The 18972-nt window shown below is 34.2% G+C and overlaps 3 protein-coding genes and 1 long non-coding RNA gene across 13 annotated transcripts in view; 3 read left to right on the forward strand and 1 right to left on the reverse strand.

The window, feature by feature from the left end:
* The window catches only part of LOC129568249 (uncharacterized), a 4911-nt gene extending 2793 nt beyond the window's left edge, over positions 1–2118 (forward strand). For all 6 annotated transcript variants that reach the window (XM_055445914.1, XM_055445913.1, XM_055445916.1 and 3 more), the window contains one exon: positions 239–2118. In XM_055445914.1, coding sequence (XP_055301889.1) covers positions 239–1712 — 1474 coding nt within the window. In that variant the 3' untranslated portion in view covers positions 1713–2118. The remainder of the gene's footprint in view (positions 1–238) is intronic.
* A 588-nt stretch (positions 2119–2706) lies between these two features.
* LOC129568251 (uncharacterized) lies at positions 2707–4869 on the forward strand. The gene is made up of 2 exons (XM_055445920.1): positions 2707–2917; positions 3068–4869. The coding sequence occupies exon 2, from the start codon at positions 3091–3093 to the stop codon at positions 4477–4479; it is 1389 nt and encodes a 462-aa protein (XP_055301895.1). The 5' UTR covers positions 2707–2917; positions 3068–3090; the 3' UTR covers positions 4480–4869.
* Positions 4870–4922: 53 nt separating this feature from the next.
* On the reverse strand, positions 4923–5879 carry LOC129568252 (uncharacterized). The gene is made up of 3 exons (XR_008687929.1): positions 5610–5879; positions 5351–5458; positions 4923–5103 (listed from the first exon to the last, which is right to left on the reverse strand). It is a non-coding gene; the product is annotated as an uncharacterized LOC129568252 (long non-coding RNA).
* Positions 5880–14836: 8957 nt separating this feature from the next.
* On the forward strand, positions 14837–18961 carry LOC129568253 (UDP-xylose and UDP-N-acetylglucosamine transporter-like; the record flags this gene model as incomplete). 5 transcript variants are annotated; one of them, XM_055445923.1, is given in 5 exon segments in its annotated part: positions 14837–15064; positions 18043–18190; positions 18251–18467; positions 18557–18688; positions 18779–18961. In XM_055445923.1, coding segments are annotated over 4 exon segments (615 nt in total), but the record flags the coding sequence as incomplete, so codon positions are not given.
* Between the last annotated feature and the right edge of the window lie 11 nt (positions 18962–18972).

Here is an 18972-nt window from a genome sequence, read left to right on the forward strand (position 1 = left end):
CTACAATGTTTGAATCGCAACGATTCAATTGCTTTAATTTGCTCGTAGTATTCGCTTGCCGAATTAAGCAAATTAAAGCAATTGAATCGTTGCGATTCTAAACATTGTAGAGTCAAAAAGTAGCATTATCTAAAATACTTGAGTAATTAAGTAAATTAATTATTTTAATTATTCCATTTTGTCGTAATCAAATTATTATTCATAGTTTTCTTTTGATTTAAAATTCATTGACAAACAGAATGGATGGAGACATCAATAGGAGTGGACCAAGTTCCAAAAGAAGGAAATCAAACAACGAAGACAATAAACAGGAAGCAGTTGAAATTGCTGTTGCTGTTCGGAATGCAGAACCACTTCCAGATATTTTCAAACTAAATGTCGATTGTCTTGAAGAAATATTCGACTATTTGTCGCTGACGGATTTATCGGCTGTTGCTCAAACATGTAAAAAAATGCAAAAAATTGCCGGCTATTGTTTTCAACAATCTTATGGAGCTGCTAAAGGATCTATCGAAATGAATGACAGCATTTTTGTCAATACAGTCAAAGTAAATTGTTTTATGGGTTTCATGCAAAAAGTGAGCATCGACGATGATCATTTGTCCGATGAAGAGGAAGTGGCTGACAGTGAAGATATCGACATGCTCGACCGAATAGAATACAACAAGCCGCAGGATTTCATTGGTTTTTTGGGACAATTTGATTCGCTCAAAGAAATTGAAATTGGTTATGTCAATTTGACAATGTCTCGAATTGAAAGCATGAAAAACATTCTCAATAAGGTTGATTGTTTGACGATAGACGACTGCGAATATGAAGGTCAATTGCTCGACTCCATTCTTGCTTCGTGTTCAAATCTAAAATATCTATGTATGGATGGTTCGGCTTTAATTGGAAATGATAGATTGCAATGGCTGCACCGACACTATCCCAGGTTGAAAGGCATTGAATTATTGCCGGTCGTGAAAGATCAGGTGATGGAACTGAAAACTTTTTTCCTGCTAAATGCAGGCATTCAAAAATTGGCGATCGGCGATGAAACTCTTTGGCTCAACCGACAATTAATTACGGACATAGAACTCAAATTGGATGTGTTAGCAATTGAACACAACAAAAGTTGTAATTTGGATTTATTTCGACAACTACTGAATGAACTTTATGAACGTGGATTTTACAAACGATTGCATTATTATTGTCCGTCCGGTTTGCAACAAGAAATAATCGATAAACTGGCTTCAATGAATAGTTTGATGAAGCTCCGAGCAAAATCCGATTCACAACACTTCACCTTGTCCGCTTTGATCAATCTCGAGGAATTGTGCATTAGTAAGAGTTGTTTAATTTCTGACCTGAAATCATTACCCTTAATCCTCAATAACCTCAAAATGATCCATTTTGGTGAAGCTAGTTCTGACGATATTTTGGCTTTCATCAGTAGAGCAGTGAAAGTGAACAAAATCAAGGTGTTATTTTTATTGAGCGGTGCACATTTCGACAAATTTACGAATATTCTAGATTTATCAGCGCTGAACAAAGCACGTGAAAAATTGGCTGTCGCATCTAAAGTCACAATTTATGTTGCTGAAACCGTTTATTTGGCAACGAAATGGGTAATGGAAAAAACTGATTACAGCTTGATTGAAATGAAACGTATCGACTCGTACGATTGGCAACATGAGTTCACCTCCCATTATTATAAATATGATTATTAATAGAGTGTTGTGCTATGGGCTTCAATTTTTATTGGCCACTTTGTTGATGGCCAAAGAAATAAAAACAAAACCGCAGAGCTTTACTTCGCTCCGCTCTGCGTTCTTGAGTTTTTAGTTACTCAATCTATTTTGTTGTTTCACAACAAACTATTCTTTGGCGCACTACATGAAATGTATTTCATCAAAGTAACTTTGAAGTAATATATGCATTTGCAAAATGAATTACAAGATCTAAGTTTTATTTCTTTTTTGAAATATACTGCCTTTGGTTTAAATTAAATAAATAATATGAGCAAAGAATCTAAAATCACTTTAATTCTGTTCAAGACTCAGAAAATATTATACGAAAAATTAATGTAATTTTCAAACAACATTTGATAATAAAAATTTGATTGGCGCTTTGAAATATTATGCACTTATTTGTCGTTAGTGCACCTGTTTTAAACTAAATAATAAACATGAGCATTAAATTCAAATTCACCATTATTGGTTTCAGTACTCAAAAAGTATTAAGGAAAAAAAAGAAAGCATTTCATTTACAAATAAGTAACGATTTGAATTTAGAAGAAAAGTACTAGAATTTTTTGTCAAATGAAATAGTACATTGAATTATGCTTGACGCTAAATGTCAAACACCAAATATCAAGTATAATTCCATTGGAAATGAGCTAAACAAATAACACACTCGATCACTTCATTATCTGTTCTAGGTAGAACGATCAGTCTTAGTTGTATTTGAAGAGAACAAAATAAATACTTATTACAAAATTAAACCAACAACGTTATTTTATATGTCTGGAAGTATTTCTTTTTTAATTGTTTCTATTGAAATTAATTTATTATCAATCAGAATCGGATTGCTTTGACTTTTCTAGCCGAAATGAAGAATCTTCGTTCGGATATCGACTGCTCGTTCCTGAATGATTTAACTGTAGCGATTTTAATGATTCTCATATATTTTACTTGAAATCATTGGAAAATAAACTGAAAATTTGAATAAATGAATTTGCTGAAGGTGTTTATATTTCCAGTACTTAATAATATTTACTTAATCAACATGTTTACATTTATTCCAATTGTTCAAAAGAAATGTCAGTTCGGCAGATCGAAACTTCAGTAGGACTGTCACTTAATATCAACACTTAACGATTAACGATCAAACAAAAAATAGCATTCTTATTGTCCGTTCGTAGTACTTGTTCAAGGTAAAAATTTATTCATTTTTTCCTTCTCTATTATGGTTTATTTTTATTGCTGAATAATTGTTCGCGATTTATTTTTAAATTCTGGACGAAAATCAGAGTATTAATCGCACAAACATTTTTGTATAATCTTTTTTTTTTCATTTTAAACAGTGTTGATAAGCAAAATAACAAAAATGTATAAAGGAAAAGATAATGACGACAATGGCCCGAGCCCTAAGAAAAGGAGGTCAAACAACAAAGAAAACAATCAAAATCATGTCGTAGTTGCTATGGGTGCTTCAAACAAAAATTATTATCCCGATATTTACCGGTTAAATGTTGATTGTTTCGAAGATATATTCGACTATTTGTCATTGGAGGATTTGGCTATTGTTGGCCAAATTAGCAAGCGGATCCAACGAGTTGTTGGCCATTATTTTCGGCAGAGCTACGTAGCCGCTAGAGCTACTTTCCATTCTGATTTTGAAATCAACTATGTGTATGCTAAATGTTTCATCGAGTTTGTGCAAAAAATTAGAGTCATTCAATCGGACGAAGAATTTTGTAGGTTTCTCCAATGGAACCACCTTGAATCGCTCAAGCAAATTCGGCTGTACGATCAACATTTGACTCGAAATAAAATTGAGTGTATGAAACAAATTCTAAGCCAAGTTGAAGCTGTAGAATTGCTGGAATGCAAAATTGAAGGGGATTTCTTTGAATCTTTGTTGGTTTTCTGTTCGAATATGAAACGGTTATGTGTGGATGGAACAACTATGATTGGAACAAAATACAATTGGCTCCATCGGAATTATCCAACACTTGAACATTTTCAGTTATTAACGGCCATTGGGCTAAAAATTGATGAGCTGAAAGCGTTTTTCGAACTAAATCCAAATATTAAAAAATTGGCATTCGGTGGAAAGTGTTTCTGGGTGAACCAAGTGGCAATGTGGAATTGTAAATTGGAATTGGAAATCTTGGAAATTAAATATGATAAAAGAGTTGAGTTGGATTCACTTTGCCCATTTTTGAATGAACTTCATCGACGTGGTCTTTTCAAGCAGCTGCACGTGTATTTTGATCTTCCGTTTGGTTTTGAACAAGAAATCATCGACCATCTGGCCACTGTTGATGGACTAGTGAAATTGGTGGCGAACTCTCGCCATAGTTATATCAATATTTCATCTTTAATTAAATTGGAAGAACTATGCATTACATCATTAAATGATCTAGAGCATCTGCCAGACACTCTCACAAATTTAAAGCGACTTTATATACTAGAAGCAACTTCTGACGATATTCTGCCATTTATTCGGCGTGCAACTAAACTCACCAAAATTAAAGTGAATCGCATGTACTATGGAAAACACTTTGAACAATCCAAAAATATTCTCGATCTACCGGGACTAAATGAGGAGCGCGGAAAGCTGGCATTCGCAAAAAAAATTATGATTTATGTGAAGGAAGATATTTTTTTGGCGACAAAATGGTCATTGAAACAAACTGAATTTAGTTTGATCGAAATGAAACGAACAGACTCCATCGATTGGGAAATGGCATTTCAAATTGATCGATTTTAGAATGACGCGCAAATTTACAACAGACAGCTATATAATTTTTAAACCGATAAGCTTCATTCATTAACAAACATTATCGATACTTGAATATATATTTATAAAGGAATATGAAATATATCAACCATATTTGTTTGGCTCTATGAATCGGTTCATTCACATTGAGATCACTTTTGAATGACTCTTGTTATTGATTTAAAAATTTAAATACATATGCCGAAAAATATACATTCTTTATCAACTCTGTGGGCAAACAAAGGCAATTTACAATTCTGTTGCTGATAATAAAAATGGGAATATACACTTTGTTCGTACTGAAACCCAACATGAAATTTGTTTTTTTTTTTTTAATGTGACATGAATGAATTTTCGCTTCAAGTGGGAATTATTCACTTTAAATTTCAAATAAAAATCATTTTTTTATAACTTCAACATTCATATTGATATCACCGTGCAAAGATAATTGTGTTTATTCTTTATTTTACATTTTTTTTAATTTCTTTTGAATCTTAATAAATAGCGTTAACAATTGACGGACAATAGATTGGAACCTATTTTTATTTCTTTTGTTCTGAGTACTATCCATTTAATTCTCTTTCGTTTTCAACATGTCTACGATTGATGTGTTATCTGAAAATGATGGTGGTAAAAGTGAATGTTATGAAAGAATGCCATATGAATGGTTTGGAGCGAAAATGTAATACAGAAAAGTTGAGCGGAAAAATGTCGATGATGAATGAGCGGAAATGGGATAGCTATTTAGTAAACTGTATAGTAAACTATAGTGAACTGTATAGCTATCCCGTTTTATTAGACATTTTTCCGCTCAAATTTTCTGTATTACATTTTCGCTCCAAACCCTTCATAAATTCTTTACTATAATTAGTTTGGGATTCGGCAAAACTACGTGCTGTAGCTCCTTTGTTGTTCTTGATTTTAGTGTCAGCATTATTATCAATTAATATTTGAACAACATCTGCATAGCCTGTCAAATAAGCAATGAACTTTTAAAGAATAAGTTGTGTCAGTGGCTCTGAATAATTAGTTACTTATTTGAAAAATATAAAAAAATAGATAACTTTAGTTTTATATCTATTATTTATCTAGCTAATTACCGAACAAAATAACTAACTCACGCTTCTTTGTTTACTAAGAAAATAATTTCTCTTGCCCGTTTTCTTTGTGCAAAATGGGTGAAATATTCGTACCTCCAAACGCGTCCACCGAAGCTATAATAAAATAAAGTACAAACGCAGTGAACGATTCCATATTGGCTATATATTCGGTGAGTTCATTTGATAAAAATTCGAAAACAAAATTAAATGCTATTGAAATTCAAGGATAGAAAACAAAACGCGTGTTGCTTCGAAGAGAGCTTGTATTTGTACTGAAGCGATGAGCAAGTTGTGCAATTGGTTTTAATCCTATATCACTGCAGTTTGTAAATATTTTGTATGCCGTTCAGCGTTCATACATGCATGTCATTCACTCAAGATATTTTGCTCATATTTATTGATGAAATAAAATTCGTAGCTTGTTATTAGCGACCGTTGTGTGGCAAGCACCGTTTCGTTATCCACTATGATGTATCAAAATACGGCTGTACACTAGCGTCACATACTGAAGCAAACAAAACACATCAAACAAATGTGTGTTTAAAAAACTGAATTTTCGTCATTAAGCGCAGAATTGTGATTCATTTTGTTTTGTTAGTGCCATACGCGCCTTGTGTATAAGAAAGTGTCGTTTAAAGTTTAAGAAATGAATAGAACAAAGAATAAAAAAAATCGAAAAATAAGATAAATATTCTTATTTGTTGGTTGACATTCATTTCCTCCGGTTCATCTACTAGAATACAGTTAGTTGAAATTGGCCGGTAATAATTTATCCATCGTCGCCGGTTTGAGCGTTGCTGAAGTCGATGAAATGGTATGTTCATTGGCTCATAAAAATACCATGCGTAAAATAATCACTCGTGTGACAGAGTCAAGCACTCGGCTACGTGTACTACGACGAAAACAACGCAATTTCTTTGGAGCATCATAAATATTTATTTTATTTTATTTAATGCGATTGTATTCTTCGTTATTTGGTATCCGTATGAATGTACATGTATGTATGTGTGTGACAACGAAAGCACCACCATCAATTGGCGATGGGCGCAAAAAAACTCACAGCAACTCGTTCAATTATGCATGCGAATGTGTTTTGTTTGGTGTTGTGCGGGGCGTAGAAGATGGAAATTGGTGCGTAAAAATCGAAGTGAACGAAAATCTATTTTGCCCGATTAAAAGCGATTCTGTTGGTTGCATGCACGTGATACCATTTCGTTCATTCGTAAATTAATTTATCGCATTGCTCAGATATGTGCTCGTAATTTTCATTACGCTAAACTCTAGACATTACCATCGAATGTAATCTTGTTCTTGACTTCCCATGAAAATAAATATTCGTTTTTTCAATGCTGCTGTTGTTGCTGTTGTTGTTGCTGTTGTGTTCGCCGCATAACCTTTTGGTAAATCGATATTGATTTCGGTGGATAAGACACTCATCAATATCCCACAAGAAGCACATATATTTTGCTATTCGGATGTGTGTTGTTTGTTGTCCACATCCTGTCGACGGAGGTCGCTCCTTTGTCGAGTCAAACGCAACGGGACCCAATCGATTTCACTAAGTGTTGCTCATACAAACCCTATTTGTTTTCAATACATTTTTTTGTTTTGAAGATATTTTTGAGAATTCGTATTTAATTTTTCAATGAAACGACTTCTTTGTATCAAATTTGGACACGGATTTTCAAAGTCTCTTCCGGTAATACTTTCAAAGCTCATGCTTTCAAAATTTTTATTTGCTTCGAAACCTCAAATTCATGCCTTCGAAAACTAGAATCCCATTCAAATAGGTGCGATTGCAAAGAAAGATCAATTGAATGCGGTCGTGTTGCTTTAACCAAACAACTATTTCGCTTCGGTTTTAGTGGGAACTCTTTCCCCCTAAAAATATGTGAGGAGTGTGCAATCGAGATTTGGTGTGGAGGCGAAGAATGTTATTAAAATCGTCAAAGTGATGGCATTTTATGTATTTGGCATTGGCAGAGCAGCTGTCACACACACACACATAGCGTTTTGAAAGTGGATCTATTTAAATTTATTTGTTTCGTGTCGTGCTTTCGGGTTTACCGTGTAAAAGTGTTGCATGCAAATTGTCGAAAATGGCTCTGTTGTGAAATCAGACAGTCGAACCTCGTGCAACGTTGAAATGTGCCCAGAATTTTGCTCACGCACCAAAATCGAACCATTCACCCAGAATACCTTTGGTTTTGTCATAGATAGATTTAGATAGTCGCACAAGTTGAAACGAACGTGCCGTAGGAAATAGCAACCAAAGCACACGTTAGAATGGAAACTAGAGCTGAAACTATTTCGTATGCTAACGAGATCCAACGACAATGACCGTCATTTTAGATTTTCCAATTTTCATTGTCAACAAACGTTCAGCGACGGCGGCATGGAACACATTTTATTCATTCGATTTGACTTCGTCAAAGCCCATCAAACCCGAGCGATTCATTGTGGTGCTCTCTCTCTCTATTTTTGCTCCAAGGCACATACGCTAAAGCTACTGTCTGCCAGCAATAAAACTGAAAAATCACGTTCAAACATAACATAAACATGTGCTAAATATTCCAACAACGGAATCCGAATAAATTTTTGACAAGTGTTTACAATTATAATATGCTTTACGTCGAACGGATCTCAGTAATTTGAACTGAATTGGAGAACTGGGGCGGAAAGAGTGAAGACATCGTTCGATTGTGTGGTGGGGCAGTAGATTTCGATTTTGATTGCTATTTCGAGAAGACAAGATGAAATTTGTAACAATGCTTTGTTGCCGTCATGGCTTTTATTGCTCCTTTCAATCAAATAACTAACCACATGTGGCCACCAAAAACGATGACTAAGTTTTGTCTTCCCGTTCTGTAGTACCTTCGATAAGCCGCTTATTTCATTTCATTCCAATATTTCCGTTGCTAGGGATTATTTATATGTCAGCGACTATATTTCACTCGCATCTCCGGATCCACATATTTTATTGGTCTCTGTCTGTTGCGCTTTTTTATATATGTACATACATATATATTGTGTATGCCGAAATTTTTATAGGTAAGCATTTGTATGGTGCTTTATGCATTTGAAATAACAATAAAAATCCTTCCGCATCCTGAAGCTCTCGAAAAAAGCGCCGTAAACGACAGAAACACAGCAACAGCGCACATTGGGTTTCCCATTGTTTGATCCAACGCCATAAATTGTCTATAAAAATGCGTTTTTCCTTCGTATTATCAGCAAAGCGATGGATTTTTCTCTACCATAAACGTCATGTATGGCTGATACACCAAGTGCAAAATGACGCAATCGCCAAATTTGCGTCACATTAAATCGACATTAACCCATTTTACACCTCTGCAACCGGCAAAATAAACAAATACTTTTTGTTACTCGATGGTGTAACACACTTTTTCATTCGACAAAAGGCTAGGTTTGAAAGTTATCTATTTTCATTTGTATCTCTAGGCCTTTTTTCGTTGATGTCGTTCAACTGCTTATATTTATCTTCCTTTATGGTCACATCCCTGATACTCACCGGAAATTTGAGTGCATGTTAATTTTCAAAACGTTCCTATCCTTTAACTGGCCTTGCCATACAAACATTCAATTCCTTAGTAAACATCTTGGCATATGGAATAAGATCAACAATCACATTCACAAACATCTCAAACTGGAAGAGAAAAAATACAGTTCTTCGAATATTTGTTCCCTTTTTTTTTCTTAAGAAAACCATTAAATTACAGTCATTTCCACCATTTAATTCAACTTCAGCACGAACCTTTGGCGATGATAATCTCCGTGCAATTATTTCTAAATTAACACAAGCAGCAAACTCTTTCAAGCACGCAATTTGTCCCCTCGCCGCTTTTAATTCATCCCTTTGAACAGCTTGAACTAATTTAACCGCTTTTGAATGGTGCAAATTGACCCAGATTCTCAGGAGACGCTTCAGAACAACATTCTTTGTTTTTATAACCCGTTGGAAAATTGATGTCAACTCAATGGCTTTTGTTAAATCCGTTTTCTAAACCAAGCAATTTACACAGCTTCAGAAACTTCATCAAAGACTCAATGATCCTGTCGTACTAAGGCTTTCGTGAGAGTCTTGTTTGTCCGCTTCGATTAATCGTACGTAGATTTCAGCGGGTTTCGAGTTGACCTTTAAATGAAAGACATAAAATATATGTTGAGTTTAAAATCAAAATTATATTCTTATCGAAAACCAAGCGCAGTAATTTTTTTTCATGAATTCAAAAACAAAAGCATTTGGGAAACTTGAAATAAATATTGAACTAATGCAAAATTACTTTGAATTTGACACAAAATCTTTGAATAATACTTACAAGCGCTATAAAAATTATCGAGACTAACTGCAGTTTGTTTTTTGACCGGAACATTTCGTTCTGAAAATTTTGCTGAAGCAAAATAAATTTACACAAATTTTCAACTAAATTCCATTCAAAATTGATTTCCGTTCATTCGAAAATACAAAACCTAATCAAAACTTATTTCTTCAGCAATTACAAGAACTGCACTTAATCTGAATCTGAGTATTCAATTAACCTTCAAACCGTAAATTGGGCACTGTGTGCCCAAAACCAACTTTGAATGCTTATATCTTTATCATTTCTTATCATAAATTAATAAAACAAATATGGTTCAATTCATTGAATATTTGGCAACAAAAATTGCGTTAACATATCCACATACGCGCACTAGCTTACCACATATGCGCGTAAACATGTGTGATACGTTATACGTAAAATGGGTGCATGAGTGCCCATATACATTTTTCGACAAATTGCGTATAAAAATTAATGCGGAAACTATGAAATATACATCATTGGAAAGATCTTGAAAAGTACATGTAATTTGAGTTATAAGACATCAAAATCGATCATCATTTTATCAAAATATGGCCATTTTATCAATTTTGGCCAAAAAAATTCCAACGGCCAAATATTTTCAAGACCTTTCTAGTGGTATACATAACTTTTTGATCCAACCTGCCGTTCAAAATCTCAATTTTCGACGTCAAAATCGGCCATAGTGGAATTTGTATGTATATGTTTTTGCCTTAATTTTTGTGAAGAGATCAACATTGCAATCTCCACTTTATTGAAAAAATTCCAAAAAAAACTTGCTGTTGTCTTTCATAATTCGATTTTTATGACTTTCATCACATTTCAAAGTAATTTTCATACTTTTCCGATCAATAAATACTGAAATATTTACATTTAAAAATAAAAATTTAAGAAAAAACTGACATTTCATATATAAAATGCATTATGGGCACTCAGGCACCGATTTTACGAACAACGTTAGAAAATACATTTTACGGTTTGAAGGTTAAACTCCCTAGGAAAAAATATGAATGAATCTTCGGTGGAACAAAGCAGATCTGCTGAGTTGGAAATTGATAAATTCGTCGCTTGAAATATGGTGTGAATAAGACGTGTTGTCGAGAGCAGCGGCACTTGTATAAACAAAGACATTCTGTAATTTCAAAGTTGTTGCCATCGGCAGCAATCAGCATGTGTCATCCACCAATGGATATTTATTTTTGAGTTTCAGTCGAAATTAAATTGAGCAAATGTGTCTGCTTTAAGGAATGTCTCTCTCTCTCTCTCTACGAATTGTATCGAGTTGGGAAAAATGGGTTTGGATGGGAAAAATCACGTTTCAATTTTAGTGATTTGTGGTCCATTTTTTCATTCATCGACCGGTCAATTTGGGGAAGAGGGAAAAAAAGCTAAAGAAAATTGATTTCAGCCAACACGTCGCATTCTCTATCCTAAATCACCGAGAATAAATCATCTTCGATTTGTTGCGGAAATAGAAAATTGGTCACGTTTGCAACAGTTTTGAAAATTTCTCACTTCCGGTCTGGTTTTTTTTCTTCTCCTTGTTGTAGCGAGCATAGTTTAATAGCGTTGGTGCCTCCCATGGTGCCTGGACACATTCAAGTACTGACTGGCCTTTTTAAAATTATATATTTTGGCAATGGGAAAAATCATTCACTTGAATTTTCAGTTCCAACCAAACAAATCGCAATTTTCATCTAACAGGAGCCATTTTGTACCATCATTGATAACGTTACTTGCTTGTAAAGCACTCAAAATTGATAAAAACTAGCGAAAATTGGAACGGAAAATGTAAGGGAGTTGAGAGCTTGATTTTGGTGTTTATGTGATTTGGGATGATTTTATAACCAAACGGATGAAAAGAAAGCGAGGAGTAGAGACCGAGTGAAAGGCATTTTGATTATTATTACCGTTGTTGGCCATTAGTGGTCATTTCATTTCATTTTTCTTTCCGTGTCGGTGAATCTGTCGTCTCTTGGGGTTCTTTTTCCATCGTCGTTGAGCATACTGTCTTTCCAATTTTCTTATCATTACTTCGAGTCATGTGGCAAAATCCACAATATAGATCGTAAATACACGTGTTGAACTCACAAACGCACATCATTCCATTAAAATCGTCCTCGGAGAATGGACCTCGCTTGAATGTCACATTGGCAAAAGAAAAAAAAAGATAGAAAAACCCTACGCATGGACGTGGCTGTGATTTTTCACAAGAAGGTAATCCAAAGTAAAAAAAGAAAGAGGGAAAAATGGAAAATAAAGCACAAAAGTCGTTGAAATAACCATCCCGAATCAAGGGCCGTATGTTTTTCAAGTCGTCGCCACATACACGCAACAGAACAACAACAACAAACAAGATGCCTTACATTCGTAAGGTTAACTTTTCTCAACGCTATGAAGCGCAATGGTAATATATTCAGCAATTCCAAAACCTTTCAGAGTTGCTTTTGTCCCTATCGGAAGTTCACTGACTTGAATCATAAATAACGTTTGAAATGTCATTTCTTACAGACATTTCTGCATTTTTTTATACTTCCAAACTAAACCGTATAGATGCCGTTAGAGCATGCATTGCTGAATATTTTCCATTTATAGCGCATATTGTTGACTTTTCTACACTCCTTTTTCAAACATATAATTTCCAATTAAATCCAATTCTCCATGCATTGAAATTAGGAAAGCATCATATTTTAATCAGACCTTAATATCAGAGCGATTTCAATACTCTGTTTTTCATACATTGTGACATAGCAGAATTCTTACCGTGTTTTTGCGTACAGCGTATAGTGTACCACGCGCCTACCCTACATACCATGAACAACGCTAGAATTCGCGATTTTCGGCGTTTAAAAATCGGAAAAAACTGCTTTTTAATAGATCAAAAAATCTGGGGTGAACGCTATTCACATTTTTTGCGTACAGCTTACAGCGTACAGTGTACCACACACATACCCTACGACCCTAAAATAACACTCGATTTTATGATTTTCGGCGTTCGAAAATCTAAAAAAAACTGATTTTTAGTGGGTCAAAAAATCTGGGGCGATCTCAATACATTTCTTACACGACATGGTCGTGTGGAAAAGTAAAATGGAGATAGAAAAATTAGATAAACGAATAACCGTAATAATCGCTTATGCTTCAATTCCCCAAACGACAAACCGGCCAAATACATAAAAAAGTGAAGCGACGCCAAGTCCCAAACAAAATAGTCAGGATAAAGAAAAATAAACTAAATAAACCGAAACATATAAATAAATCGACATTTCAATGCGAGACTTTTCATATTTCTTTTTTGCTTGCTGTTGAGATGGTTTTGTGGCTGTTGAGATGGTTTTGTGGCTGGTGCCCGGCAACCAATGTTTGACGTCGCAATTGAATGGTTAACATATCCGTTTGCAGCATTTTGTCCAAAAGAAAATTAGTTATGAAATTGCGGAATGAAATGGCAAAATCGACTTGATGTGCACACATGTGGACGAAGCGCAAGAAGAATGGACAGAATGAAACCCGACTCATAGAAATCCAGTGAACAGTATGTTTTCGGCCAATTTCAAAATGCGCTTTTCGCATTGACTTTTCTCTTCCCAATCTCTTCTTCCTTCCATTTCATGTGCCGACTGGCTGCCGTTTGATTCGATCTGGTTTTTATATCAATCGTTTCAAATGAACGACAACAAATGTCCAGTCATTTGACATAATAGAAAAATCATGACAGCATTAAAAAGAAACCAATATTAATGTGAATGGCAAAAATATTGCGATGGCTTTGAATCTCATCCAGCCAAACATAAATAATACCCAACACACACACACACACAATGAAGTCGTGCCACCAACGACCGATTTCGATAGATTCGGTACACAACTTTTCTATGCTTCACTTAAATCGATAGCATGCTTCGATATAACTCCCGTTTTCAGAACATTGTAATTTTTTTTCTTCGTAAACAAACAAAATGCACACATACAAACACAATAAATCCGGTTTTCATGGAAATTTTATCCGCGCCAAATCTACCTCCAAAGCTGACATCATACTGACTGGCCCCATCACATTCGCAAACCAATCGAATGCCAATCAATTCTCTTCTTCTCATTTTAACCACACCAAATGACGCTCATTTTCTGTTGTTTGCGCTTACACAAGTTTTTTTGCTTTTTGCTTTTTGTTTTTTTAATTTCTGGATCAAATGCGCCGTTTCTTGGAAAAATGAAATCATGAATAATGTTAAAAAGAACGACAATTATTCGTTAATTCAAGAAAGAAAAACTAAGACATATCATTTTTGGGAGGAATCTGGATTCCGTTTGATAAAAGAAATGTTCAAATTAAGACAAACAAAAATGTTTTTCGCTTCAACGGAATGTATTTATCAATGAGATTAAAGATTAATTTCGCCTGAAACTATGCTAACAAGAATGACTCATTCAAATCGAATGCGTCGTTACAGAAAATAGCAACAATTCATCTGCTTAAGCAAAAAATATATTTTTTCAAGAATTCTACCTTGTTATTCAATTTTGTTTCGTGGGTATAATAATATTCAACCAAAATATCAGATTACAACAAAGTTTTTCTTCATACAATAAAAACTTGTCAAACGATATTTGGATTTAATAGATATGAACATTGAACGATAAAAATTTCTTTGCATAACATAATTTAAAAATTCAATAAAAGTTCATATTAACTTTTATAGCATTTGACGAATTTATTTCAAAGAAATTCTCAATTAAATAAAAAGTGTTCATTCTCACGCCAACAAAACAAACAATTGGTTTCCTATAGATTTGACAAGCCTGTAAAAAGGTGCAGTACTAGAGTCATGCGCACGAACGAGTGGACCAGCTGATTTTGACAGTACTTGTCATTTGATTCATACTGAGTAAAAAATGTAAATCAAAAGTGAAGGCAGCGGCTTGGAGGCAACAGCATTATCAACTTTATTGGGAACCAAAGTCAATTAGTAGCATGTTTGTGTCTACCGATTGAACATTAAGTTCTCATTCTCTTCAATCTTCACACGACAGTTTTTTGTGATATTTTCTTCTGTTGATTCTGAAAATGAATATGATTTGACGATCCAACGAATAAAATTGGTGAATTGAGCGGTAAGATTTCTCATTTAATTTATAAATACACAGTGTAAATAGAGTGTCGCAAATGCGAATCGATGTTAATATTTTGTCACTTGTGTGTGTGAGTGTATGTGTGAGTAAATAGAGACGAATGGCAATGAACGTGATATTTCCAACTTGATTTTCAAGCAAATTACGATTCACACTCCGGTTCTATTGCGAAGATTTTGTCTCAAAAACACTTTCGATAGAATTTTAGAATAAATTGTTGTTTGTTTTCATTAAAATGATGGAAAATCGATTTAAAGTTCTAATTCCGTGATAAAACTCATTATATTAATATTTTCGGTGCTTGCTGAAACAAACAAAGAACATACAAATTAAAACAACATTGAAGTGCCCAACTGCCCACGTCTATAATGTATTTTATCTCTTGGCAACAATACGTATGATAGTCATATCAACAACATCGTTCATGTCAGTCTCTGATTGGCTACTTACGATCGGGCGCAAAGTCATTAAAGTGTTTATTTTTCATCGTGATTTGCCACTTTTCTTGATAAGATGATAAAATGATATGGAAAGTTAAAATAACTAAATACGTTTCATTCAAGACGTTTTGTGAGTAAATTTTCATTATTTCTGTTAAACGAAATTTAAAATAGATGCCCAAAAGTGCTGATGCGTATTTGTGATTGATTGAAACGGTTTTTAAGGGTTTATCGGTTCAAGAAAGTGTTATGAAAAATATAAGACATTTTTTGTCGTTTTCGTGGGAAGATGTTTATTTTTTTCTTTCTGAAATTCTATATATAGTTACATAACAATAACCTATCAAATTCATCTATAAACAAATATGAAAACCGAATTTGAACATGTTTGTTCTCGATTTGGGAAGAATTTGTTTTGAAATCACATAAATCTCAATTTTGTTAAGGCGCTTTTTTCAAAGAAATAATGTTCTTTTTTCAATTGTAAATTGTCGTCACTTATTTTTAATCATTCTTGTTCACACTTGGATTTATGACTAAAACTTGCAAATTTGAAAGAACACATCTCCCGAGCTAATAAAATAGAAGTGTTTTTAAAAAATATGTAGGGGAAAGTGGAGAATGGTGAAACGCACTTTTACCTAATTTAATGACATGCTAAAAAATGAACATTTTTCCAAATTCCCAACTCGTACGATATAGTTCGTGTATAAACCTAACTTTTGGCACTTGTCGCTTGTTGAAATTCGAATCGGCTTAAAAAATTTGCCCTGTCGGCAGAAAACTCTTGATTTTTCGATTTTAAAAAATGGTGGGGAATTGTAAAACACTTCATAAATCGATAGAAAACTGAAACAATTTTGATGGAAAATGTTTATGGAAAGCTAGAAAATGATAAAAGAAATCATTTCAATAAAGAAGAATTTGAAAAATAGCGATTGTTATTAGTCGGATTTGCAATTGTTGCCTGTGAAATAGCTGCTAATCGTTGCCACAGTATACTATATTTCAATAGCCGTCTTACGACGCACGTTCGGATTGCTTTACACATATAACGAAGCGAACGCAAGCGAGCGTCGCAAGATGATGGCCATTGAAATATCGTACACTGCGGCAACGCAAGCAGAAAATTATCGCGCGATATTTATGCTATAACTGCCTTATGCGATGCCGTATTTATGCGTTTCGGACACATTGCATTTTGGTGCATTTCAAGTGAACAACTCGAGCGCATAAATTGCATTGAATAATTTGTCAAATTTTTGCAAGAAATGTAATAAAAGTGCATAAAATATGCGAAATTGACTTGAAAAATTGAAAAAATTGCTTGACCAAATTTCCCCACAAAGGGTGTTTCACAAGTGGGTGGGCACCACTAAGGTTTGAAACTTGATCGTGTTTGGGATCAATGAATGTTCATGCAAAATTCCATTTGTGAGTCGAAAAATTAATGGTATACGATAATTAAAAACATATTCATCTGAGTTGATTCTTCAAAAAATGCTGTAAAATCAATGCAAACATGAACGGTGAATACAAATATTTGGGACCTCATTTTCGAAAAGTCCTCGCAGAGAACTAACGTTACAAGCACACGCATTGAGTGATATTGGAAAAAAGAGCTTATACTAAGACAAGACTGTGACAGTTTTTTGAATCTGCCGAACAATCCGAATTGCTGAGAAAACGAAGTGTTTCACAATTCCCCACGTTTCACCATTTCCCACTCTCCCCTAAGTTAGTTTTTTTTTAATTTCATGAAAAAAATGTTCAGGCGGATAAATACATTGGAGTAAAAAATTTATTGCTACTTATTTTGGTAATTGCACACTCGTATGCCGCAGATATCACCGAAAGTGAAGTGATAAAATGAAATCAAGTTAAACGTGATGTTGATTATTTGTCAATTGAAGTGCTGTAAACCGATGTGGTTTGGCAATGATATTGATGTAAAGGTGTAACGCACCGCAATCATTAAATTTAATTACATTCCGGATAAATAATTACATCATATTAGTAATAAATCTTGATTTAACTCTACTGACCGCAAATAATCCTTTGTAGCGAACGAAATAGAATTAAACATAACATGTCAAGCCATACATCAATGTCACTTTACTCTTGTGAATGATAGCACAATTGTCGATATTTTTGAATCAATTTCGACAATGTCATCGTGTGTCGGTCGTTTTTGATTTGATGCTTCACACTGTGTTAACCATTAGATCACTTTTGATGTCTCTGTTTACATCATTCAAATGAATGTTTTGAATGAAATCGAATGAAATGTGGCGCATGTTGTGCGAGACAGCGATATGAGTCGTTATACAGCATAAGTTTTGCCTTGTCGCTTACAAATTGTCATTTAAAGGCACAATTAAAGTACATATGTGATGGACAATGATTAGCCGCTTATATTTGATAAGATATAAATGCCAATTACTCAGCACATTTTTAGAGATATTCAAATGATTCACTTTCGAATAATACTTCCTGGATGCTAATAAATTTAATTTTTAGTCCTCAGGTAAATTGAATCAACCAAATTTACAAAGGGATATAATTTGATAGTTAGATAAATCAGCATGGCAATGAAAGTGGCACTTGCTATCCTGGGCACATTCCTTGGATGTTGCTCCAATGTCGTTGTCCTCGAGTATATGGTGAAGTGAGTAAAACAAAATATTGTATTTGACTATTTATTAACAATGTTTTTTCATCGTTTCAGAATGGACCCTGGATCCGGAAATCTAGTAACGTTCGCACAATTTGCATTTATCGCATTGGAAGGGTTCATTTTCACTTCGAAATTCGGGACCGAGCCACTTAGAATCGGGTACAAAAATTATATTATTCTAGTCGTGATGTTCTTTATTACCAGTGTATGTAACAACTACGCTTTCGATTTCAATATTCCAATGCCATTACACATGATATTTCGAGCGGTAAGTCAACATTTATTTTTCATTTTTTCTTTGAAAAATAACACAACTAATCATCCTCTTTCTTATCCATATTTTCGGTTCAATTCCAGGGCTCGTTAATTGCAAATATGGTAATGGGAATCGTAATACTGCGGAAACGTTATGATTTCTCCAAATATCTATCGGTTTTGATGATAACATTGGGAATTGTTATTTGCACGATCGTCTCTGGGAGCAGTGTCGTGAGTATATTCAATTTATAATGCCATTTCCGAAAATTAAAACCATTTCGAATGGGGTTATTCTTTTTTACTCTAACTCCAAACATTCAGGAAAGCACGGCCAATCCAGATTTAGGAAAGGAGGATACAAGCGGCTATTCGGTGTTCTTTTGGTGGGTGTGTGGCATTTCATTGCTAACTCTAGCTCTATTCATTTCGGCTCGAATGGGAATTTACCAAGAGGTTCTGTATAAACTCCACGGCAAGCATCCACGTGAAGCGCTTTATGTCACCGTAAGTTGTTC

Source organism: Sitodiplosis mosellana, unplaced genomic scaffold, assembly GCF_009176505.1.
Source record: "Sitodiplosis mosellana isolate CC-2019 unplaced genomic scaffold, AAFC_SMos_1.0 Smas_scaffold_17, whole genome shotgun sequence".
In the NCBI taxonomy this organism is placed as follows: domain Eukaryota; kingdom Metazoa; phylum Arthropoda; class Insecta; order Diptera; family Cecidomyiidae; genus Sitodiplosis; species Sitodiplosis mosellana.

Coding starts and splice junctions, on each gene's coding strand:
- LOC129568251 (XM_055445920.1), top strand. CDS start 3,091: ATGTATAAAGGAAAAGATAATGACGACAATGGCCCGAGCCCTAAGAAA.